General features: G+C 49.7%; 3 protein-coding genes across 18 annotated transcripts in view; 2 read left to right on the top strand and 1 right to left on the bottom strand.

The window, feature by feature from the left end:
- USP28 (ubiquitin specific peptidase 28) overlaps positions 1–8,143 on the top strand; it is a 42,933-nt gene extending 34,790 nt beyond the window's left edge. For 8 of the 11 annotated variants that reach the window (XM_026057911.1, XM_026057907.1, XM_026057915.1 and 5 more), the window contains one exon: positions 1,278–2,507. In XM_026057911.1, the coding sequence (XP_025913696.1) occupies positions 1,278–1,453 (176 nt within the window). In that variant the 3' untranslated portion in view covers positions 1,454–2,507. Of the gene's footprint in view, positions 1–1,277; positions 2,508–7,009; positions 7,100–8,054 lie in introns of those variants that run through there. The other 3 variants (XM_026057910.1, XM_026057913.1, XM_026057914.1) reach the window with 3 other exon arrangements.
- On the bottom strand, positions 6,083–8,047 carry CLDN25 (claudin 25). The gene has a single exon (XM_026057928.1). It carries the CDS (start codon positions 7,318–7,320, stop codon positions 6,628–6,630), a length of 693 nt encoding a protein of 230 aa, XP_025913713.1. The 5' UTR covers positions 7,321–8,047; the 3' UTR covers positions 6,083–6,627.
- Positions 8,144–9,024: 881 nt separating the features above from the next.
- On the top strand, positions 9,025–24,601 carry LOC112962065 (G protein-activated inward rectifier potassium channel 4-like). 6 transcript variants are annotated; one of them, XM_026057921.1, is made up of 6 exons: positions 9,025–9,107; positions 10,232–10,408; positions 11,649–11,746; positions 13,865–14,075; positions 21,337–22,582; positions 23,372–24,601. In XM_026057921.1, exons 1-6 carry the CDS (start codon positions 9,036–9,038, stop codon positions 23,740–23,742), a joined length of 2,175 nt encoding a protein of 724 aa, XP_025913706.1. In that variant the 5' UTR covers positions 9,025–9,035; the 3' UTR covers positions 23,743–24,601. The 6 variants fall into 6 exon arrangements, with proteins under 6 accessions (XP_025913706.1, XP_025913707.1, XP_025913708.1 ...); XM_026057922.1 differs by having other exon boundaries at positions 9,032–9,107; positions 10,235–10,408; XM_026057923.1 differs by lacking the exon at positions 9,025–9,107 and having other exon boundaries at positions 10,320–10,408; positions 11,471–11,746.
- The last annotated feature ends 413 nt before the right edge of the window (positions 24,602–25,014 follow it).

Genomic DNA, 25,014 nt, shown 5'->3' on the forward strand with positions numbered 1-25,014 from the left:
CTATTTTAAAAAGAATGGCTCAGCATCATCTGGGTGTGTTTTGTTTTTGTTTTGTCTTACTTAACTGAGAGTTTCCCATAGATGGCAGGTGAATGCTGGCAGATTTAATTGCAAATGCATGATTCTCTCCAGGTGGGAAGAGCAAGTTTTCCAAGTTTTCTAGGACACTGAAAATAATTTTTTCCCCATCGTTAATAATTACAAATTATTAAAAAGTATTAGACCAGAATTAATAATTAGAAATCTATCTAAGCAATAGTCTTGTTTACCAGCATTACAGAGGACTGAATGGGGAAACAGATTTCAGAGGATCTTTGCCCTGTAAAGAGAGGTTTGTTCTTTGTAGCTGAATTTTGGTTCTGGATAGCTGTCTTTAAGTATTTCCTTCTGCAGTCTGGAGCCATGATTCCTCTCAGGTTTTAAAAAAGAGATTGGTTTTGACTGCCTTGATCTGTGTGTGAAGGTTTAGGGAGTTCTGTTTGTTTTTATCATCAACAGAGGGTAAATTTGCTATAGGAAGATAAGGCAAAACCAGAGGTTTATTCTCAAAATACTGCTGTAGAGAATAAATCTTGGATACACTTAGGCTAATGTGCAAGTAGCCCATTCTTCGGTTTGTCCTAATGGCACTTAAATGAAAGATTTTAAAGAAACAAAAGTAGACTGTACCTCCTGTATCACGTGAGCTAGTTCAAGTGTCGCCACTTTCTGCCTACTTTTCTTCATCTAAAAGTCCTTGTCCTTTAATATGCCGTCTGAGGCTGGAGCTTGTGGTCAGCTCCCAAAGGGCCCTTCTTTACCATGGATTGAATGCTGTCTCTTCTATATGGGCAGACCTGCGCAGGTCTGAGTTGTTAAAGGCCATAGCATATGCTCTATTTTGCTTAAATGTAAAGTCAGCATTTGAGTGTAGCCTTGAAACATGCAGTTATTTCCTGAACAGAGAAAATGTAGTATCTTGGTGGCGCTTGGCACTATCCCCAGTGCAGCTAGGTGGCAGTGGAGCTTTCCTCTTTATTGAACCCTTGGTAGTCTCCACACACAAAGAGACAGGACCTGAGGACTGACGAGACCCAGCCCAGCAGCTGGTGCGATGACCCTTCTGTGTCAGCAGACGCTGCTTATCCCTGCGTGCAGGACAAGAGCTGTTTTCAGCTTTGGAAGATCAATCTTGAAAAGGCCTCACAGCTTTTTAGCTTGCAGCCCTTGAACCCTCTGCCATCTGGTCTTTTACTGTTTCAGTGCCATTGACTATCTCGTCCTCTCCCCCTTGACAGCAAACCTGCAGCTGAAGCTGGGCGAGTTGCTCCCCAGGCTCCTTGACTGCTCTGCAGAGGTTATTGTGCTCAAAGAGCCCCCGAAGATCCGGCCCAACTCCCCCTACGACCTCTGCAGCCGCTTTGCAGCCGTGATGGAGTCCATTCATGGGGCCTCAACGGTGACTGTAAAATAGATGGCTGACTTTCCAGCTTGACGTGGTATACTGTAAGCCACCTAACTGCACAGAATCTTTCTGTCAGGCAATATTTCAGTGGGAGAGGGAGAAGGACAGGTGATTTGTATTCAGACCTGTATTCTTTGTATATATGAATGAATAAAAAGCAGTATTGCACTTTTAAGATAAAATGTTATGTGATAATGCAAAGGACATGAACCACTGTACTAATACAACACAATTAAGTAGCTGGCAATACAATCTGCCTTTTATCCCCCAGACTGTATCAGAAGGTTCTTCTGTTTTGGCAACTTTCTAGACTGTCCAGCAGGCAAAATCCCTGGGACTGTGAAAATAGCAGAGCAAGAGACCGGTTCATCTGATGAGCCAAGCTATTAACTGTCGTTGATCTGTCAAACACATTTACATCTTCCTAAATTACATATAAAAGCTATCAAAGATTATCAGTTCAGATCTTGCCAAGCTACTGCTAGCAGAAGTCTGAATTGTGTGACCAGGGAGCAGAGAGGAACGATGGCTCACAGGGTGTATAATATGGGCATTCATGCATGCAGCTGCATATTTTAGTTGAGTGAAGTCAAACAGGCATTTGCCTTTTGTGTTTTAACTGGCAAAAGAAAATATGCAGGGCTCTTCCTCTGAGAAAGGCAAAAGCAAATAATGGCAGTGCCAGGACACAGGACAGAGCTTTAAAGATCGTCTCCTGCGCAATTGTGCTACAGTGATAGCTTACCAGTTAAAGTAAATACCCCCCAAAGGAAATTCCCCTCTCAGATCTGAAAATAAACTTCTTCCTTCCCTCTGGTGGATTTTTAATGTTGGATTAGTGATGATGATAACTACAAAGGCTAGAATCAGCTCTTAGGTTTCTTATTATCCCTCTGTAAAAATGTGCCCCATTTGAATTTCCTTTTCCAGGCAGCCTGTAATTACATTTGAACTATGGCAGTTGTTTCAGCCAAATGTTCTGAGTAAGTGGAGGGGGGGAATCTTGTTTGTTAGGACTATGCAGGTTTTATAAAAGTGCAATAAAAGCATTTGTTCTATTTTAGAATGAAATAGCTCCCTTCATTTTTTTGCTCCATTTTTATACCTTAAGTCTCTTCTTGGCCTTAATATGAAGAAAGGGGAGTTTAAAAAAAAAAAAAAAAAAAAAAAAAAAAAACACTGTTGACAAAATGATGCAGAAATTTCTGTAGCTTGAGGAAGTTCCAAAACTGCCAAAACAGTGCAAGTGCTAGCTTTACACCTTTGGTCTCTTGTGAAGAAAGCATAGCACTTGGTAGCTCAGGGAGGTCTATCCTGCTGCTGCCAAGACAGTGTGTGGGAATTTTATGTACTGTAACATAGAAATAGATGAGTTTAGTGCCTATGAACATACAGTTGTGTTTGTGTTTGTTCCCATCACTGATCAGCATCCAAGAAATCTGTCACGAAAAATTTTGAATACAGCAAAGTTTCCAACAGTGTCTTATCATGTTTGTAAACTCTAAAGTAGCCAGGTCATGTTCTGCCCTGGGGTTAAATACGACTCGCAACAAGCATTTGTTGCTGGTTTGTTTTGCAGCTGACACTCTTGTTAGTTGCTGTAACATGAAGGCAAGTTGTAATGTAACTGAGCCTCGTGTGTGTCAGTGCCTATCTTCAGTCCTCTGAAGTTAAATAAGGGTGGGACAGGCCGAGCTGCACTTTGAGTTATTCTGCTGTCTGGTTTTCTGTCTAGGTGTTCTTTCTTTCTGCTCAAGATTAAGTAGTGTACCTGAAGTTTCACATTCTGCCTTGCTGTAAGTTAGCTAAAGGACACACATCTTGAATCCCTGCAGTGTCTGGAGATAACAGCCCATCTCTGAGACGGATCTAGGCACATGGGACAAGTGCGGAGAGAAGAGTGGGGGGGTTTCTGAAGCAGGATAAAGTTCACCCATGGGATGCAGGTGCTATACAGCTCGGGAAGCAGGACTTCCTCAGAAAGGCAGGCAGCAGCTGGTGGAGATGCTGGGACTTGTATCTCCCCTTCTTCACAGTATTTTCCTGTAGACAGTGTTCAGAGAACTTTTCTGCTCACTGTTAATGCTCCATTTCAAGCTGTTCTGCATTAACTTGTGGGTTTTGGAATAGAGAATCTGCCATTGCCAAGCATGCAGCCGTAAATAACGCAGTCACATTAAATTAGTAAAGAGGAGGGAAAAGCAATACTTTCCTGTAGCCAAATTTTCTCAGAGTTTTCTTTATTAACGTAGGACTTGAAACATTTAATTCTCTCCTGAGCTGCTAACATGGTTTTTGCATTATAATGGAACTCTTACCTGCTGCTGCTGGCTGGCATTGCTCTGACAAAATACAGATTTCCTTTCAGCAGCGTAAGGAAGAGAGTGGTCGAAATACTCAAGGGTGAGGTTTTTTGACAAGCTGAAGTCCGATGTTTCTAGGACTTCTTCTTAGTACAAAAATAGTTGTAATTAGCAGAGCTATGTTTGAATGAAAATTGTCAGCAAGGTGCCACTGTTCTGTCAGTTTGTTTTTCCTAGCTGGTTAGGAACAAATAACTCCTGTAGCAGTTGGGGTTCACCTTGTATTCTCCCAAGCATTTTAGAATAAAATGAGACACTGTTACCTAAAGAAATTCAAGCTATCCCTGTGCAAACAGTGAGCCATGCCTGTTACAATTAAGGGGATGTTATGGAGCAAGGGCCACTGCTATTTCAACCTTACTATCTTGTGCTCCACATTGTCTTCATGGAGAGTCCACAGTGGCTCTTTCCAGCAATGTGAGATGATGACACCTCTGTTTTATTTCTTATGGTGCTCATGTTCTGGAGTCTGACTGCAATGTATAAAACCATTCAGCATTTTAAACAGAGATCTTGGCACCACATACTCAGTAACTGTATTCACTCTTCTCAACTAAGAGATGACTCATAATTTCAAGGTAATTTCTTGCGATACTGTTGCGGCGTTCCAAGCCATTCTCACCTGCAGGTAATTAGGATGTGGTTTGGGAAAGATTCTTGAATTAGGAGAATCCAGTTATTCATGCAGTCATGGGGCAGTATCTTTCCCCTGTTATTTTAAATTGCTACCAGAAATGAAATAACCAACAGGTATGCAAACCGTGCTTTTAAAGAAAAATTGAATGAAGATTTCTCAGGAGTGCAATCCCCAGTGCCCATCAAGTCTAGATGGTTTGGGTCGGGCTTGAAGGGAGGAATGTACTGAAGCTAGAAACCTTTACTCACAGTCTGGTCATCATATTTTTTCCTCCCCCATATTTTCATTTCCCAAGGGTGTGGGTGACAAATTATAGGCAAAATAGAGTCTCTTTGCTTTGTGGGTTTGTCAGACCTTTAGAGGGCAGCTAAAAGTTTGTGTAAATCTTTGAAAAGCACATTCATCTGCCAAGAATGCTACCCTTCTGGCCCCTATATTTTGCCTTGCTTGATCTTCATTATGAAGGACATGGCATGAAACAGAACTCCTGAGTGCCCTCCTCGCCCCTCTTAACTCTGTGCATGACTGACTGCAACCAGCTGAATTGCTATCGTGCTTTAGGGAAGGTAGGAGAGGATGCTTTCAGACCATCAAGTCAACAGCAACAGCAATTCTGGTTTTGTGCATAGGTAGTGGAAAATTGGTGGCTGCAGAACTAGTCCAGAGAGAGAATACGTCAGAATTACTTGTACGTTCTTGACAGGCTCTATTTTTGTTTTGTTTTTAGAGTAATTTCCAGGTTTTGACTGTGTATGTAAGGGTAAATCCAAAGCCCATCATTGTGAATGGGACCTTTTTTATATCTCTGTCTGAGCTGGAGAGCACATCCTGCATAGAAGGAGGGTCCTGCTCACGGAGGGAACGTGCATCAGCGGAGGCAGCGACTGGCAGATGTGCCAGGCCGGGGGAAGTGGCACTGTTTAGGAAGCTCAGAGCTCTTGGAATCTCTACTGTGGCTTGGCTGCAGTTTTCTGCCATGTCCTAAGTCCAGGCAGCAGGGAAAAACTCTGGGAATAATCTCTTTTCTTTCTCTCTCCCTGCGTACTTCTTTTTCTACTCTTCAGCTTAGCTAGAGCAAAGTGCAAATTACAAAACAGAACTTTTTAAAGAAAAGTGAACTTTGATTCCCAAAGGAATGCTGGTTTTGATGGGGGCTTCCTTCATTTTGATCATGCGACCATGGCTTTTAGTGCAAACGGATTAAAACAGCGGTAAACTCAGCTGTTGAATAGTACTGTAACACTGCCTTTGCTTCTGTCAGGATTCTTGGTATCAGTTCAGCCTGATGTTTGATATTGTTAGTATCACAGAGGCATATAAGCAGGCTTCATTTTTAAAGCCAAATGAAGAAAATGTGGAAGAGATCTTTAAAGAGACCCACAAAATACTGCTTTTGCTTTGTATGCACAGATAAACAGTTCAGCTGTAAAACTTTCTAAATGAAGGTCTGTGGCGCATTTATGACTCTCTCATCTCAGTGATGAGAAAATTAGTCTAGTGAACAGGATGTTGCCACTGGCTTTGTGCCTTTGGAGCACAATTTTTTGGTATCAACTCTTTTTTTTCTTTGATTTCCATCTCTTTTGTTTTCCATCTTTCTTTTTTTTTCTAAGCTTCCCTAGATGAACAAAACTAATATTCAAACTGCAGCATTGCTTCTTAAAGCTCAAACTCTTTATCCTGACTCTTTCCATACATTGTATGAGATGCAATTATATTTTCAGAGCACAAATACATACTGCTGACAACTGAAATAATTTATTTTGAATACATCAAAGTGAAATGGACGTTCAAGGAATGAACTTTTTAGTTTGGACATAGATGTTACAATGATTACATTCTTGACTATTGGAAATTTCCGGGGAAATGCTAACATAGTGTAATCAAGAAGTGACTATATTGCAAATGTAACCAGAAATACGAAGTGCTCTTTACTGCTCTATGTTTGCCTTGTTGGCTTAGAATGCTAGGCTCAGTCTGCAAGTGTTGCAGAGAAAGCTGTTGCTCTTCTTAAAAACAAAAAACAGAAACAAACAAACAAAAAAAAGAAACGGACAGACACCCAAGAAGAAAAAAAAATCTGTGACCCTGTCTTAGGAATTAGCAAATCATCCTGTAAAATATGAGAACTGTCTCTGAAATCTGAACAGCCAGGAACTGCACAGGACACTGTGCTGAAAGTCTTAGATTACCAGATCCGCATTTTTGGGGGGTGAGTGGTGGCTCCAAGGTGACATCCCAGCTGGACCTTGCATCGCTGCATGTTGGCGGCAAACTGCTGCAGGCATAGATGGCGTTTCAGTCCTTTTTAAGCAGGTAGTATAGATAAGGAGCAACCCACCTGCTGCAAGGAAAAAGCCAGCAAACCACCCCAGGAATGTTGCCTCCCCGAATTCCCATCTTGGGACAATGTCAGGAATAGTTTCATCCCAGAACTCAAGCACTGTGTTATAGGCGACCCAGGAAACCGGGATGAGGGTCATAATCCCTGACGTGCCAAAAGCTGCTCCTCCAGAAAGCAGTAGCCGTTTCTTTAGTTCAGGTTTCTCTTCATATGTTTTCCAGCAGTCCAACCCCAGACTAGAGAGAACAAATCCAAGAAACCCCAGTCCGTTTGAAAGGCACATCAGGATTCGGGACGCCCGCAGGTCCGGGGGCAGAGCAAGGAAGGACTCGTGGGCTTTACACTCCATGGCTCCTTCCTCCTGGATTATGCAGACTTGCCAGAGCCCCATGTTCCAGATCTCCAGTTCATTTAAGTCCAAGTTGAGATTCTTCCAGAGTGGCACAAAAGTCGTAACGCAGGACGAGACCCACCCGAAGAGCGAGAGAAACATTCCACCCAGTTGAACCTTTGTGTTACAGCTCCAAGCCATGCTAATACTGTGTCTGTAATCTGTGCTCTGGCTCCGCTGGTGGGGCTGAGATAAGCGTAGGTGAGCAGAAGCTTTTGGTATTAACACTTCTGAAGCTGTGTTTTTATGGTGTGGATTTCCATGAATATGCTGTTTCAGTTGACAGGCTACTGACAGAGAGCTGCTATTTGTTTCTCACTTTCAGACGAGTACTAGGGGGGGGATTCAAGCTTATACCTCTAATTCCTGGGTGTGGCCACAATCATTTTCATGTCTTGTTGGTTTTACTGTGTTTAAAAGAAAGCGCTCCTGGCTAGGCAGGAAAAACTGGGTACAACGAAGTAAATCTCTGTTCTGGAAAGCCAAGCATCCAACCCCCCATCAGTTCCCCTCTCCCCCTTTACTTCCCCCTCACCACTAAGTGTGTGGCGCTTTGTGGCTTGTGCAACCTGGCTCCCAGCCATGGCCCATAAAGCAGCGTTTCCCTGTCCGAGCTGGGATGCAGGGAGAGTCCAGGACAACTCAGCAGCTCGGCTGGGGCAGAGGGAGCCTGCTAGGAGCCTTGGGCAGCCTGCAGGATTGCAGCAACGCAGGGGTCGTGCTCTGTAGCCACAAAATGATGGATGCTCTGGTGCTGGGGCCAAGTCTGATGTTTCGTCTTTACAGCTTTTCCCTTGGGGGCTGCTCAGGTGGCAGCCTAGGCTGCTAAAGCTGAGGCCCTCTCATTGACTTTCCTCTCTGTCCTCTCCATACAGATGGCCGTGGATCACTTCTTGGGGGGGCCAGTGGCTGGTATGCAGCAGCAGCATGTGCCTCACTGGGAAAGAAAAAAATCACGAGGGGAATGATAATAGCAGCAAATAACAGAGCAAAGACTGAAGAAATGTGGAGACCAGCATGGGCAAGTGGGGAAGAGAAGGTGCAAGAAGGGCAACAAACCAAGTGAGAAGTGGGTGGGTGCTCTGGGCAGGGCAAAGATAAGCTAGCAGGTTTTTGGCTCTTTGAGGAGGTCATCCCCAGAAGTCCTTGGAGGACAGGGGAGAATTTTTGTTCTGGGCGCAGGCAATGTTGCTTCAAGACAAACTCAACTTGCAAGCAGCAGTGAGTCCGGCTGCCTCACCGTACGCAGGAGGGTTAAGCGAAAGTATGCATATCCTCTGAGCCTCAGAAACCCTGAAGTGAGAGTCTTGGCAGAGAAAGCACCTCCAAATGAGTGGCAGCTCCAGCCACGGCTGGGGCTGGGTGGAGAGAGAACCCTTGAACTGCTGCAGGAGACAGGATACATGAAGGAGAATGCCTCTCCCCTCTTAGCGATTGCAGCTTTACTCTGTTCTCAGGAGGCTTTTAAAGCATCAACCCTTAGTCAGTCATTAAATAAATATCGAAGGAGCTTTTGAGAGCTGCAGCGAGAATTCAATTGTGGCTTGGGACTCCAAAGGGAGGTTGCACCTTTGTCTGCCATTCCAGTGGGTTGCTGGAGGAGCAGAGGAAATTGCGACCTGTTTGCTCAGTGCACAGGTTGGAAGGCTCCCAGCTGTGAAGCACTTTCACAACAAGCTAAGTAACAACAGCAATTGGTTTGACTCGAGCACATTTTCTTTGAATAGCGACTTTACAAACAGGCATCAATTAAGTCTTGCAAGCTGCTCCGGAGAGAGAGGCAACTTCTGCTCTGAGCTTAGCTACCCTGCGGCGATGGGTGTGATCTGGGAAGTCAGACTGAACGACCCCGTGTCATGGGAGTGGAGGAGTGGAGCCATGACAAAGTGAGGTCCAAAGATATGTGCCTGCATCAGTGTCAAAGCAAGGTATGGTGAAGTCCTGACTCAGTCCTGCTCTGCTTTTCCGTAGAACATTCTCCCTTCTACACCAGGGAAGAAAACAAGATTTCTAGACTCTCACACTGCTCCTAATAAGTGAGGGGATTTTTTGAAATATAGTAATCTCTGAATTCCTCATGGCCTTTTCCACAGAGAGCAGTCTTCTCATCTCAGCAGCATTGTCAGGAGGGAGCCTTATGTCTCAGACCACCAAGGCTGGGCTGGAAGTGGTTCCTGCTCCAAAGATCTTGTTATTTCTTGTATTGTGGGACTAGTTCCTAATGACACGCTTAGTTCTGCTTCTTCCACACATATTTGCAGATGGACAGAGCAGCGCTTGCTGCTTTGTGGGAAGGCAAAGTGCTCACCCATCATCCAGTGTTTTACTGAGCTCAGCTGGTGAGTGGAGTTACAGCTTGCTGCTGAGTCTGGAGGGAGCACAGTTCTCACCACACTCTCACATACTGCAGTGCACTCACTGCCAAAGGAAACATTTATTTGTGCTTTTCGTGAGTAAAGCCCCATAGAACAAACTTTTGCCTTTGGAGCACCTTGTTGCAGCAGAGGCTGTTACAGGAGAGCAGAGCTCCACGTGATGGATCCCTGCTGTTCTCGAAGGCAGAGATGGAGATCCTAGAAATCTTTGTATTGCACCAGGGACTGGACTTTAGCCTTGCTGTGGTACTTCACATCCTCAGAAAGTGCTTTGCAAACATTTGTCATCAGAACAATGTTGGTCAGTCCCTGGGGTTATCTCTGTGTAAGTGCCAGAGGAAGTGGGACATGGAGGTACAAAACTAGGATGTCAGTTTGGGAAAATTGTACCTGTCATCATTGAAAGAAAATACCCTGCTGTAAAAAAGATAGAAAGAAAAACAAGGGGGTGGGGGGGAGACGGATTTTTTCATCAGGAAAGTCCTACCTTTCTGTTTACACTTGCTTCCCATCTGTCCCCCTGTGCACAGCCACGCAAAGGGGACACAGTGTTGAGCTTTCAGAGTTTCATTTTCATGGGGAGATTAGTGACTAATCTCTCATTCTCTGCCTTCTTTGTTATCAAGAAGGATATTAGGGGGAAAGGTTGATAAATTACTGTTTCTTCTTCATTACAGCAGTGGTGTAGGTGCTGTCATGGTCAAGGATTGGAGTTTAAGCCCCTGGAGTACTCTGTGAATGTGCAGCTCAAATTCGAGGCTTTCAGCCTGGTCCCCGCCATGGGCCTTTGCGTGTGGCTAGTGAAAGGAGAACTCAGCCGTGGAAACCCACCCGCTGTGACTCAAACGGACAAGGTGAAATCTGCAGCTGTGGGACGGGAGGGCACGAGGCGTTTGGCGTGGTGCGACTGCCAGGGCTGGCTTTCCGCTATTCACTTGCTTGAAGGATGCTCTTAGATGCTACTCAGCATCTCACAGGATGGGGGGCTGTGCAGCAGAGTCCCCAGAGGAGGACGTGTGGCACTGTGCTGGTTTTTGAAGCACCCAGTCTGCTGAGGTCCTAAAAGGATCTGCCCACAGATTTGGCTGCCTGAATGAGAGCTCTCCTGAAAACCTGCTCCCTCCTCTAAGGGCTGAATGCTTGAACATCAGCCCGGGGACTATGCTGAATGTTTGTAACAGACTGTGTGAGCTTGCTGTAGAGAAAGTGACTTTAGTGCTGGAGGGACTGTCAGTGGGCGGGCTACTGGCCCAGCCATCAGTCAGTTCCTCCATGCCTCCATCTCTAGGATGGAGCTGTTGCAATTTTATCAGTGAGAAATGATTTCCTGGAACATGAACCAGACAAAAGAGGGGAGGTCTTTAAAGAAAGAACACAGGCATTAGAATCTGTTTGTTTTAGTTACAGGTAGTTTTATCTCTTGGGTACACATCCTGCTTTCTGTTCTTTGGCCATGACTGAGGGCTGTTCTGCTTCTGCATTTTCACTGAGGCTCCTACAGTAACAGATCTTGCTCCTCTACTTGTAGTACGTACGTGGCACACATGGTTAGGAAGAAGGTCTCATGTTCTTGCTCTAGCATGGAGAAATTCCCGTAAGGTGTGTTGCCTGCATTTCAGGCTGACACAGTCAGAATCCACAGGCAGGAAGATGAGGTTGCACAAGTCAGTCCTTTCCAAGGCTGAATTCCCTCTGCTCCATTTAAATTGCTGGTCAAACTGCACTTGGCTTTGGCTGGATCAGCCTGAGCTCCTGGTCTTGTAGTCCAGGACTGGGGGATGTCTTGTCTGCAGTCCCTGGGAGGTTATGGTTTCTGGCTGGGGCTCTCAGTGCCATGAGGAGATGGATCACAGGCCCTCTTGAATGTCTCTGGCATCAGAAGCTGATCTGCTGTTGAATGTCTCTGCCTCTGTCAGTGCTATTTGCAGGCAGCAAAGCACGAAGGGGCTGAACCTCTTGCCAGGAACATGAGAGTTGAAGTGACTTACAGGAGCTGTTGAGTGTTCAAATCCCAGCCCTCCTCCCTGGACACAGCCAGGACCCCCCAACAGAGCTTTCCATGACTTGCCTTCTGTTCTTTGTATGACAAATCAGTGGTGGGAGACAGCAAAGCTACTGAGCAGGAGCCTCTCCATGGATGCTGGGCCTGGTTTGCTGCTCCACGAGTACTTGCAGGAGCATCACTCATACTCGTAAGTCTGGCTCAAGGCATGACCCTCCCTCTGCCCCTCATCACGGTGTGCCCTTCCTCGGGACTGGCAGCGTTGGGTCTGTGCCAGGTCGTGATGCCTGCCTTGGGATCCCGCTAATCCAGCGGGGAGGAAACTGTCCTCCCTGCTGGCAGCAAGCCACAGGCCCGCGTTGGGCCCATGACCTCAAGAAGTCTGTGTGCAGAAGGGGGATTGCCTTTCCCCGTTCACATTTGCAAGGGGTTCTTGCGGTAGTAAGGAGAGCTGCGGGTGTGACATTAGAGAGGGGGGATGTGTGTGACCGCCACTGTGCAAAGATGCTTTTTTCCCCTTCTCTTGCCCTCCATGCTAATGTGCCTCAGCCCCTGCGAGGGAGACTTTGGCCTCCCCAAACCTCTCTGTCGGTTAAGACCTGCCTGCCTGCCCACATGCATTGGCTTTGGACACATCCCCATGCCCCTCGGTCACGTCGGTTGCTAAGCTGCCTCCAGGCCACACAGGTAACTTCTTGTTGCTGGTATTTGAACCAGCAGCCCTGGGCTGCGAGGCCTCAGTGAGGGACACTGCCAGCCCCGAGGCACAGCCCTTGGGGCAGTCACGTAGGAGGAAGTGTATGGCTGTGATTTTATTCCTCCCTGCTCCTCTGCTTGCCAGGTCCCCAAGCACATGCAGGACTCGCTGGTTATCCTGCAGAATAGCTTTAAGCCAGCCAGCCAGGTAATAAATGGAGGCAAACTGTCATCTCCAAAAAGAGGTGGGGTTGAACTGCTCTCTCTAGTCATGGTTTACCTGAACTCTGACTGCAAGTTACAGAAAGACTTAACTGTGCTGTGTTAGTAACCTCGAGCCGTTTAAGGCCCTGGCTATGCAGTTATTTATAACCTCTGTGCTACCTTTGCTATTTTTAACCCTCCTGCTGTAGAGAACCAGCTTTAAATATAACATGGAGCAATCTTTAACAGAGGCACTGCAAGACCTTGAGCCCTGTGTTATCTTTCTCAGGGAAGGGAACAAGGCAACTTCTAGATCTCTGTGCTGCCATGGGCTTAAACACAACAGGGAATTAATTGGTGAAACACACAAACCAGCTAGATGAGGGGGATGTTTTCCAGCCTTTGCTGATGATCCTGTCCCTTAAGCCGGATGGGAAGCTGGGTGTGTCCCAAAGATGAGAACAGGGAAATCCTCCTGTTTGGTAGGAGAGATTCCCGTTAGAGCTGGGAAATCCCTCCCTGTCTTTCCGCAGGGCATCAGGGCAGAACCGTCTCGCTGTGCACAATCGCTAGGGCACAGAGCAACCTGATGCAGCCCCTGCTATTTGCTCTTGCAGCCGCTCCACTGCTTGCTGCATCTGTCCTTCAGCTGGCTTGTGAGCTTTGTGGAGCAGGAGTAGTCTGTCCCCTGTGAGTGCTTGGCTACTGGAGGACATGCACCAGCAGAGCCGCTCACCCGCTGAGGAGCCTCAGGCTGTGGGCTGTCCGTGTGCGGCCCCTGCTCAGGAACCAAACAATCCGGTCCCTGGCTTTTGTTACGAACTGTCACGTTGAGCATGTCCGTGGGCCTCGTGCCTGTTCGCCCCACAGGCCTGCGCTGTGCTGGGAAGGGCCGTGCCGAGCAGCAGTCCTTGGAGCTCAGTCTCGTTCTACATGGGCACGATCTTCCCCATCATTCCCACCAAGGAAGGCACTGCGGCTTCTCCTCAGCCCACGGCTTGGCAGGATGTTTTCCCACTGTCCTTTAAAATCCAAAGTGGAGATGGAGTTGTTGGGCCTTTCCCCAGCTGTTCCCCATTCATGATGGGGAGACAAGATACCAAAGGCCACTGGAGGAGCCAGGAGCCCTGTTTGCCACACCTGTAGTTCCAGCCTGGAAGTCTGCCCTGCTCCACGTGCCAGCTCTTTGCTTTGCTCCACTCGGCTCCTGGGAGGTTTGGGCAGGAGGGCAGAGGGGAAGCCCGGCCAGTGCTGTGCCCACCAGTGCTAGGGGCATGGGGAGACCAGCTCTGAGGGTTCCCATGCAGTGTGTGCGCTCTTTGCCCAAGCCTTCCTGATTAAATCATCTTGAGGTAATTCTGCCTGTCGTTGAGACAGATTAACGGGTGACCTTCTTCTTCTGGAGCAGGATTGGAGGTTGCTGCCAAGCTCCCCTTCCCTCCCATAAGCTCTGGCCACAAAGCCTAGGAGAGGATTTGCATCCAGAACTGATGGGAAGATTCCTGGAGGCAGATGGGACTGTGCTGGGGCAGCCCGAGAGAAGCAGTAGTCGCAAGGAGAGGACATCATCTGCTGGCCTTGCCCGTTCCTGCCTGGCAGGTGCTGTGCCTGGAAATGAGGTAAGTGCCTCACTCTTGAAGGAGTCTGTGAGCAGCTGCTGTGTCGTGGAGACTGCTGGCACCAGCTGGGCAGCCTAGACCTCGTGAAGGGTTTTCCAGGGAGGGAGGACAGTGGCAGGGCAGTGCTGAGGATGGGAGCGGTGGAGTGGGGTAAGGGGAGCTGAGCCATGCCGCCCCCAGGCACGGAGGGCATCTGCAACACCACCCCAGTCTGTTTGGGCTTTCTCTCCCTAGTGTCACTGAGCATTTGATGGTTGGGGCATGCATCCTCTGTGCGTGAGGGGTACGCACCAGGCTGGGGCTGTAGGGGCCACCTTGGAGATCCAGGCAGTGCCAGGACCCTCAGAGGGCTCTGCAGACAGATCATTGAAATCACCAAGGAGGTGAACAGCCTGCATCTCGCTGGCAGAGCAGCCAACCCAAGCACTGCTTGTCCCACTGGGACATTGGCAGTAGGTGGCTGTGCAGAGACACCATGGAAATGAGAGCAGTTCTCCCCAGGGAGGTGGGCTGGGTGGGTGACAGTGAATATTTTCCAAAGGCAAATGATACTCAAAAGATGTGCAGAGAGTCCAAGTCCAGAACTCGAGAACTAGCTCCCAAGTGGCCCAGCCAGATTCTTGAGCTGCCCAGCAGTTGGCAGCAAGTGCTCCAGAGAGCCCTGTCCCTATGGGGCAGTGCTTTCCTGCCTAGCTGCCCAGTTTGGAGTTCCAGGAACATGACCTTCCTAACATCTTTCTCCAGGGATTAGCCCTGAGACAGCAGAGTTGACAGGGCAGGAGAGCTCAGAGATGACAGGCACAGAGCAATGCAGGTTTGTCATTCTCCTCCCCTGCCTTTTCAAATTGAGACAACGATCCCAGAGGGTGGAAGGTGGGAAGGGCATTGCCGGCTGGGGAGGTGCAGCGGGGAGCAGAGGCACCAGGACTGCGTTGCCTTCACAGGGCTGAGGAGGTCTCCGTCACGTCCATAGAAGTGACTCCAGAGCTATTCAGTTAAGCAGGGGGAGGGACGCGAAGGTCTGCTTTGTCAGGGCTGGTTTATAGCTTGCTCTTGGGAAGTGGCTGATGGTTGTAGGCTGTGTGGTCCACAAAGGGCAGACGAAGAGCTCAGTGGAGTCAGTGCTTCTCATCTTGGGAACTTCTTCTTGTTTACAGTGAAAGTGTGTCCTCTGGGGTTACAGATTTGCCCTTTCTATGCCAGGCTATGGAGAAGTAATTGCATCTGCCCAACAGAGACCCTACATGTGTTGCCTGGAGCAGTAGCAATTTTTGCTTTCTGTTGTCGTGTCTTTGGTTCCCTTCTGGTGCTGTTTGTGACAAAAACCCATCAGGCCAACTGAGTTGCATTGCAGAGATGCAAACATTTTTCTCTTCCCTGACAGAGGAGAGAGGGCCAGGGAAAATGACTCCATCTGAGATAGGCTCCTGCCTGTCTTGGAGAGCCGAAGCTTTGTGTCGCAGAGATCAGGAGCTCAGCCAGACAAATCCATCAGGCAGAGAGCACTACCACTTCCCCTGGCCAGCAGCAGCCCTGTCCAAGTCAGGAGGAGCATTTCTGGAGAACGGTGGGTCTGGAGCTCCCGTATAACCTGGCAAGTTCATTGCAAGGGGGGGAGCGTGACACTATTTTTCATATGGGGCAGCTCAAGTGTTGTGTGTTGGTTTAGACCAGACTGCAAGAAAGGTCTGCCAGAGACTGGGAGGAAAGGACAGAAAGGGTGGGATCCCTGCTGCCCCCCAGCTGGACCATGTGGTGCCCAAGAGCCTGGTGTGGTGCCAGCATCCCCCCATCCTAGTGATGGGTGCGCATAGCCCAGTGCTGCTGCCCGTTGCTGCGCAGAGGCTGGAGGGAGCTCAACTCTCGCTCCTTTGGCTAGCTGTAATCCATGCCTGAGTTCCTGTGCTGTCTGTTAAAGAAATTACACACATGGTTTGGAAAAAAGTCTCTGAACTTAATGAATTGGCAGGAGCTGTTGCCTTAGTATATTAAGGGAAATCTTCTTAAAATGTAGGAGTCTGGGATTTTCAAAAATATTCCTGACTTTATAAAGTGTCTTTCCGCAGACCTGCTGCAACTGTCTTTGTGGGAGTTATGCTGCTCAAACCTGTAGGCTGTTTTGCAACTCCTGCCCTCTTGCTGCTTTTTCTTTTAAAAATGAAGGTTGAAAAACAGGAGAATTTGATCCCCTCCCCCATAGCAAAGGCACATGAAAGCCAGATGTCAGTTCTCAGCTGGCCACTAGTGCCCTGAGGAAGAGAATAATTAAGGCAGATAATTATTTCTGAGATAAAGCACTCACCCAAAAGCTTGTTATGGATGACTATTCATCATCGCCCAAATCTGGAGATGCAGAGACAGCAAGGCTCAGTGTGCAGAGGATGATGGGGATATGTGCTGACGGTGATAGTGTTTCACTTTCTCTCTTCTTTCCTCTTTTTTTTGGAAATATTCCTCCTGTTCAGAAGGCTTTTCATTCGCCTGCAGCCAAGATTTGCTGAATCACAAAATGAAATGCCATTAAAACAGGAGATGGTTTAGAAAAGTTGAGCTCATACAGGCAGGGAGAAGTAAAGCCATGAGGTTTGTAGCTCACCAGTCACGCGTGGCTCCTTTGCAGAGACAGGGAAGACAGAGTTTCTGTGAGAAGCCTCATTCACAGAGGTTTCCTCTTGGGACTTTCCAGAGTGCATCTACCAGTCTGCTGCTAGACAATTCTCCTACACAGCAGCAGCATACATCCATCACAGAATTTACTTGTTTGCAAATTTTCTGTCCAGCTCCTGGAAGACCCAAGTACCGGGGTCCCAGACCTGTTTTACAGGAGAGAGGCGAATCCTTGTGAGGACTGAGTGGCAGCAACAGAGGATGCTGCGTAAGGCAGCAGGGCCCTTYGCCTTTCCCTTCTGGGGAAGTACCATGTGCTGCTTCAGGCCAGATCCTGCTGCGAGCTCTCCAAGCCTGCAATCTACTGCCATGGCCAATGCTCCATACGTGGGTTATCCCTTGAGGAACCTCCTTGCTGTGCTACCTGCCCTGGCCCAGCGGAGCAGGGTTTTTGTGGCAAGGCTTCCCAATGGTAAACAAATTATCTTTCTGACTGGAATTAAAGCATTTGCCAGGGACAAGGCCAGAACAAAAGTGCAGGTAATCACCAGGAACTGTTGTCCGCTTTGGGCAGCTGCCAGGGCTGCTCCCCGGAAAGGCTGGCTTGCCTTAGCAGGACGTGGCAAAGCCCCCAGGAGGAAGTCACCTCCTTCCTTCCCTCAGCCTGTGCAATGCAATTAATGTTGTGTAATTGGCTTAGCCATCTGGTGCCACCCCGTAGCCTCCCCGCACCCGGCCAGCACAGGGTGTTCCAGCTTGCCCTCAGCTCCATCACCCACGTGCACGTTGTCAGGAGAGGATGGTTCCTCAGCTGGACCAGATCCCCAGCATCTCCCAGAGACCACGACTGCTCTCTGCGAGGGCTCATCATTTCTCAGGTCTGCAGGGTAAAGCCTTAAGATTGTGCAGCTCCAGCTCTGCAGGGAGGAGCCCTGCAGGGGCTGAACAAGAGTGTTTCACAGCTTCTCTGGGTCTTCCAGCTTCTGCTTCCAGCTCAAGAGAGAAATGGGGGCCAGAGGGCTGGAGAACAGAGGGCTCCTAAATTTTAATCCCCATTGATGACACTGGCCATATTGCTTAGCCTCTGGCTGTCTGGTGTTTGGAATGAAGACAATCTCTTCCACCTGCAGGGAGACTGAATTTCACAAGGTCTGCAAAGTTATGCTGCATTTCCTCTGTGGAAGGACTATGGTTCCAAACTGCTGCTAGATCTGGCTGAGGAATTTCTGATTTTGGAGTAACTGTGGGTTTTTTGTTTTTTTCCACAATTTACTTTCAATCTGAAAGTGCTGGGAATGCTTGGCAAACTGATTAGGAGTGAGAGGTTTGTACTGCTCAACATCAGTAACAGCAATTCAGTCAGGGCCATGGGCCTTGCTTACTGTATAGGAAGGGCACTTGTGCAAGTAAACCACATGCTCTCCTTGCTCGGGGCTGCTGTCCAAGTGCTTTATGTTTGTACCCCTCTGACTACCTTGAGAAAGACGAGAGCACTTTGAAGGCTTTTCATAGAGGAGAACTGCTTCACAGGAAGGCAGCACCCCGCAGAGGGAACTTGGCAGCCGTTTAACACCCTAGTGTAGAAAGTGAGGAAGCAGCAGTACCACACTGAAATGCAGGGGAAATGCAGATAAGAGGGTCTGGTCTGTGTGGGGCTCAGTCTTACGGCCCTTTCAAGACAGGGTCTCTCATTCCAGGACTTAAAAGCACCAGTGCAAGAAGGCTGGGCTGGCCCCATCATCTGTCAGGGTGAGATCTATGACTCTGCTAGGTCGATCTAATGGCTTGTGGCTGCAAGCAGGGGCCCTTCCCCAGCCATCCCTTTCCTTGCACCCACATCTCAACCCACTTACTGTTTTATTTCTGCCAACTCAGCTCCCTGAACTTGCTCACTTTGTATCGTGCTTCTCTATCTGTGATGTAGGCATCGTACCTGTCTCCACCTGGAAGTGGCTGGGTGATGTTAAACACAGGCGAGCTGGTCTGTCATTACTGTCACAGGAGCTGTGTGCCCCTGTGAGACAGAAGGTGGGAAACGACTTACCAAGCTGTGCCGAACGGGTCTCGGTGTAGCATGGTTCCCACAGACGGTGCTAACGACGGTGCTGCCGAGGCGGCGAGCTCTCGGGGAAGGACGCGCGACGCAGACCCCAGGCAGAGGGGAGTTACAGGACGAAATGCGGCAGAGTGCCTGGGGATTCTCCCAGCACGCTGAGACATCTGCCCCCGGCCCCCGATGCTGTTTGCACTTCTGAGTAGCATTTTGGGTCTCATCCAACTTCCCTTTCTATGAAAACTGTATTTAAATAAACATCACCTTTTCAAGTGGGTGGAACATGATCTCTAGACAATGTGCTGAGGCTCTATTGACGTCACTAAGACAAGCAAGGGATTTGGGTCTGTTTTCCATCAATGAAACTCTTAAAAAATAAAAAAATAAAAAACCACTTCAGGCAAACAGAGGGGCTGTCATTAGTGAATGGCCTGTCACCCCCGCCCCCCGCCAAAGCAATCACACAGCATGACAAGCTCGGGAGCCTCATCTGCTGAGGATTTACGCTGTGCTTTGCTAATCCCCTCCCGAGCCCCTGTGTTGCCCCCTGCCCGGATTGTGGCTCAGCTCTGTGCAAAGAAGTGTTTTACGGGCTAATGAAAAAGTCAGGMGTTCATTTAGGGCTCAGCTGACGCCCCGAGCGTGCGGGGCAGCCGCAGGCAGGCTGGGTGTTGTGGTGTGGGTGTACCGGCGCACACGTTTCTGCGTTAGGTGAGGAGTCTGTGACCTCTGTGCTGAACCCCGTGTTTCGTGGCTGCCATCTACCTGCCGTGCTAAGGGGGAGGCGACACCGCATACCCTCTCCTGAGGGAGCAGGGATCTCGGGACACTGATACCTGTTCCTAATGCCAGTAAGGCAGTTTCCTCATCACTGCAGAGCCTGAAAATCCTGCTCCTGTTTCTCGAGAATTTGCAAGCCATTTTGTTTCACAACAATTTTGTTTCCTTGCTGCACAGTTTCTGGTGGGAGGAAGAGAGAGCAGCTTCAACTTAAAATATTATTGCCCTTAGGGCTTGCCCTGCAACTTAATAACATCTCCATGAAATCACCCTTCATGGCATCACTGTTCTCCCAGCAGCAGCCTGCAACCCTGCCTCAGTAGGAGCTACCTGAAATCTCCTCTGTGCTCCTTGTCTGCTGCTTGGCACCGGTTTGCGTGTTCATCCTTGTTCTGCTACGGCCATGAAATGCTATTAGCAGGAATACACTGGCGATGCTTTTGCTTCCCCCCCCAGCCTTGGGGAAGCCTGGGCCGGAGGACTCTTGGTGGGACTCTGGCAAGCACATCAGCACCTTTCAGCATTGCGGCCAGCATCTGCCAGGAATGGGGTGTCCCAACAGCACTGTGACTGACCACTTGGACTTCGTTGCACTACATCAGCTCTCCTCTATGCTGGGGGCAGCAGAGGAATCTGAGCAGATGCCATGTGTCACAGCTCAGCATGGGGAGCTCAGACCCTCTGCTTAAGGCTGGCTGTGGCCAAGGGAACTCCCCTGCTCTCCGATTAAAATAACCCCCCACTCTGTGTTCCCATGTGGCAGGATCCCTCACCAGAAAGGACACAGAGCCCTGGGCTAGGCCTCTCCACCCGGGTCAGCCATGGTGCTTCCCGTCACTGGCAGCAACATGGAGCTGCAGCAGGACAACAGCCTCTGCCTCCACAACAACATCAGTAGCTGCCGGCTGAAGCATGAGGAGCCCCGAGGCCGGAGAAACTCCATCCCCCCCGTGCAGACTCCCACGGCCAAGCACATGCTGGCCTACCTGCCTCGGCCACCGACGGCCACCAGCAGATACGGCACCTTCCCTCAGAAGGTAGGGTGGCTTTGATGCCGTGGGTAGTCGCTTCTGTCGCTCGTCACCAGGTGCACAGCCCTCTCCAGCTCACATGATGAAAAATGTCCACCTGTCTCCCTAGACAGTCCTGGTGGCTTATTGCCTGCAGCGGGTGTGAGCGCAGATGGTCAGGCCAGCCAGGAGCTGCGGATCTCCCATAGCCAGGAGGACTGCGTTAGTCCCAGCATGCTGGCAAAATTGCAGCATGAGCCGTTGCCTGGCGGTGGGTGGAGAGGGCGATCTGTCAGAGCTCTGCGGGGGCACGTGAAGGACTGAGCCTAGTGAAGACCTCACACTTCGGTGGGCTCAGCCATCCCACCAGTCATCCCCTAGTGCCCCTCATGCCACCAGTGCTCTTTGTGCAGTACAGGTTTCTTCTGCGGGAGAGCTATGAAAGAGCTCCTGCACTCCTGCAGGGCTGCATTTTAGTGACAGAATCACACATTCAGCAGCATCCCTTGGGGTAGCAGATTCTCCGTGAATAGTGTTACAGCTGACCGTGACCAGGTTGCCTCTGCCCTGTACAAAATAAAAACTGCAGAGGCGGTGGGTTTTTCCTGTGCTGAAGGAAGTAGGCAAGTCTTGCTTAACTCTGATCTCAGTAAGTTTTGGTCTGTGATGATTGCTAATGACCCCAGTCAGGACTGGACCTCACTGTTCAGAGCGCCAGGTCCATAAAAAGAACCCGCATTTAAGGAGGTAAGACTAACAGAGAGGACAAAAGAAAATGATTTAACACCGACTGGCTCCTTGCCCTTTGCAGCCTGAACTCCCAGCCTTTCCCGTGGTTCTAACGGAAGACAGCCAACAGCAAGCAGGCTCTGAACCTGCAAAGAGAAGTGCCCTGATATCAAACTACCTTCCCCTGCCCTGCAGCACCAACATCCCCAAAGACCAGTCGCTCCTTCAGAGCYGAGTGAGCATAACGGACTCTGAGGCCATCATGCCCACCAAGCACCAGCCCACCGTCTCCATCAACACCAAAGAACTGCCCAAGCACCGTCGAGCATCACGCCATGACCCCCCTCCTCCACTGTGGGACATCAACACCCCGTGGCACCCACGACATGCGCTCAGCGTGCCGAACATCCCCAACTCAGCACAGAGCAAAACACCGACCCGGAGCATCGTCTTCATCCCCACTGCGGAGAGGTTGCAGAACCGGCGCTGCAAGCTCATCGATGATGACCGGCTGTTCAGTCTAGTGAGCAAGCAGCAACGCCAGCGTTATGTGACCAAAATGGGCAAGTGCCAGGTGAACCTGGGCAATATCCAGGAGAAAAAGAGGTTCTTGTCTGATATTTTCACCACCATCGTGGACCTCAAGTACCRCTGGTTCCTCTTTGTTTTCATGATGTGCTATATTGCCACCTGGGTTGTCTTTGGCATCATCTATTTCTTTGATGCTTGGATAAGGGGTGACGTCAACCACATCGGAGATCCGGAGTGGAAGGCATGTATTGAGAATGTGGACAATTTCATATCTGCCTTACTCTTCTCTGTGGAAAGTCAGAGGACCATTGGCTATGGCTCCAGGATCGTGACAGCCAACTGCCCCGAGGGCGTCATTTTGCTCATGGTGCAGTCCATCATTGGGTCCATGATCGATGCCCTTATGGTGGGGTGTATGTTTGTCAAGATCTCCAGGCCCAAGAAACGTGCCCAGACCTTAATCTTCAGCAAAAACTGTGTCATCTCCCACCGGGATGAGAAACTCTGCCTGATGTTCCGTATTGGGGACCTCCGGGATAGCCACATGGTAGATGCAAAAATAAGAGCTAAACTGATCAAATCCAGACAGACCAAAGAAGGGGAGTTCATCCCCTTGGAGCAGTCAGAGCTGAACCTTGGCTATGACACAGGGGAGGACAGACTGTTCCTGGTCGAGCCCCAGATCATCTGCCACGTGATCAATCAGCACAGCCCCTTCTGGGAAATGTCAGCAGAGTCTCTGAAAAGGGAGCAGTTTGAAATCATCATCATCCTTGAGGGCATTGTGGAAGCCACAGGTGAGCGCTGCAGAGGATCCGGGCGAGCCTTGGGGGGTAGTTCATTCCCCAGATCCACAAGTAATAACCATTTGCAGGAGACGAAGCACTGAACAGGCGTAGCACTCTTCAGCTCTCGCTTCCTCTCCCCTTGGCCAAATGAGCCATGATCCTTATACCCTGCAGATTTTATTTGCAGGAAAAATGTCCTATAGGCAAGTAGCCTGGCAGCTGTTGGCAATGACTCTTTCAGAGATTGTGGAGGGGCATGTGCATCCCTCAGTGCTGCACAAGAGCTTGGAGAGGGAGGAAGGTGCACCTGGAGTATCTCCTGTGGAGGAGTGTGTCTCTCTGGAAATGCTACTTAGTCCATTCATCTACTCTAGCAAATGTTAACAAGAAAATTCCCACCAGGCAGCCATCCCCACATCAGCTGGTCCTTCCCTGAGCCCTGCTGCCTGCACTGGCTGCTAGTTAGCAATGGAGGCAAGCTGGCATGGCCTTGAGGCTGCTCTAAGTTACCCAGGGGATCAGGTAGGCTGGGGCCTTTGCCTCCACTGTGCTGTGTGTTGACTTGTTGCCAAAGCAGGATACATTGTCAATACCATTTACTCTGGTATCTGATCCCTGATGCTGGGCAGCCACAGACACTTGCAGCCAAAAAGTGCTACAATTTGAACCATTCCCACAGGGAATTCTCTCCCAGCCCTCTTTAGTTAGTGGGTGACATTCTGGCTATACCCATTGCTTTTCCTTTCAACAGCACATTAAAACTTGCTAGACCAACCTCTCAACCTTCTGTTGCTGCAGGGATGACATGTCAAGCCCGCACGTCTTACACTGAAGATGAGATCCTTTGGGGATACCGTTTTGAACCCTGCATGTCCCTGGAGAAAGGAGCCTTCCAGGTAGACTATAGCAGATTTGAAATGACATTTGAGGTGCAGACACCAGCAGTGAGTGCAAGAGAGATGCAGGAAATGAAAGAGCTGGAGTGCCAGGACCGCTCCACGCTGAGCTTGTACTGGGACCATCTGCTGCACCCCTGCGTTTCAGCTGAGATGAACGATAACCTGCAAGGTGGCAGGTGCAGCAAGGAAGCCCTAGGCAGACTGAGCATCCCCAGCACCATGGAGGAGGAAAGGAGCACCGAGTTCCTGAACCAGGGTGCTACTGTCTGAGCAGTGCCCCAGGAATGGGGGAGGCAGGAGATGGCTCAGCAACCGTCTTCACATTTCAAGGACTGTGGTGGGGTGGGACAGAACAGGAGGGGAAAAACACTGCTACCCCTCAGCCAACGTACACACACTCCCTGACCTCGCCACCCGGATGCAGGCTAGCTCTGGTGCGGGGGTCTTTTGCACGACACCTGTCTGTCACAAGCACTCAGCCACATGTGGCTTTAGTCCTGTACAACCTTGCTGTGAGGGAGTCGGCCACAAGAACCCTGTGGCTCCACGTTTCCGAGCCCAGACTTAGGGAACACAGCACAGTCCCAGCAGCTCAGTTGCGGTGGTTAACCTTGGTTTTGCTGGCAGAACAGAGGGCTGGAGTACGAGACAGCAGTGCTAGGGGTGACATTGAGGGCTCCCGAATCTGAAAGTCCGTTTGTGCCACCTGGGCAAGATGCCTGTAGAAAACCGCCAACCTCCCAGAGAAGGGAGTAGAACCACCCTGTGGCAATGTGGGTCCAAGGAGCAGAACTGCTCCAAACCACTGCACATTTGTGGTGCTTCCCCCGTGTAGGCCAGGTCTGTCCCTCGGGGGGGGGGGGGGCACAAGCCATCATCAGGCCATGCATGTCCTGCATGTGCTGCAGGTACCCAGAGCGGGGCCCCACGAGGTATCTCACACTGACGGTGCCATATTGAAGTCCTTCTCCGTAGGAGGCAAACCACCCCCCACCCCCTTGGCCCAGCTCCTCAGCACAGCCTGTAGCTCCAGCAAGGACTCCAGCGAAGTGGCATTATTTTTGCAAAGTTCTGTTTTTGTGACAAGGAACTTAAGATCCAAAGAACAATTGATTAAAAAAAAAAAAAAAAAAAAAAAAAACTCTTCATTAAAACAAACCAAACCAAAGCGCAGCAGTGTCCTGTTTGTATGACTCCTCGCAGGTGCCGCGCGAGCAGCATGGCCCCGCACAGCCGCTCAGTGCCAGCTAAGGCTGAGCCCCACTGTGCGCCCGCCCTGAACACGGGCAGGCGCTGCAGCCCCCGCAGCAGCACGAGCTGCACGGCATGGCAGCACTGACACCCCATGGCTGTGGTGGCCTCCACGCACCTGGCTCCCCAGTGCTGTGAGCACAGGGACACTGCGCCCCGGCCCCATTGCAGCCCCACAGCGATGGGCAGCATGTAGCAGGGGACCAAACAGCTACAGCACCATGCACCAATGGCATGGAGAGTACAAACTGAGGCACGGCCCTGTGACCCACATGTCTGCCCCATGCCCCC

Source organism: Apteryx rowi, unplaced genomic scaffold (genome assembly GCF_003343035.1).
Source record: "Apteryx rowi isolate R43461 unplaced genomic scaffold, aptRow1 scaffold_141, whole genome shotgun sequence".
Classification (NCBI taxonomy): domain Eukaryota; kingdom Metazoa; phylum Chordata; class Aves; order Apterygiformes; family Apterygidae; genus Apteryx; species Apteryx rowi.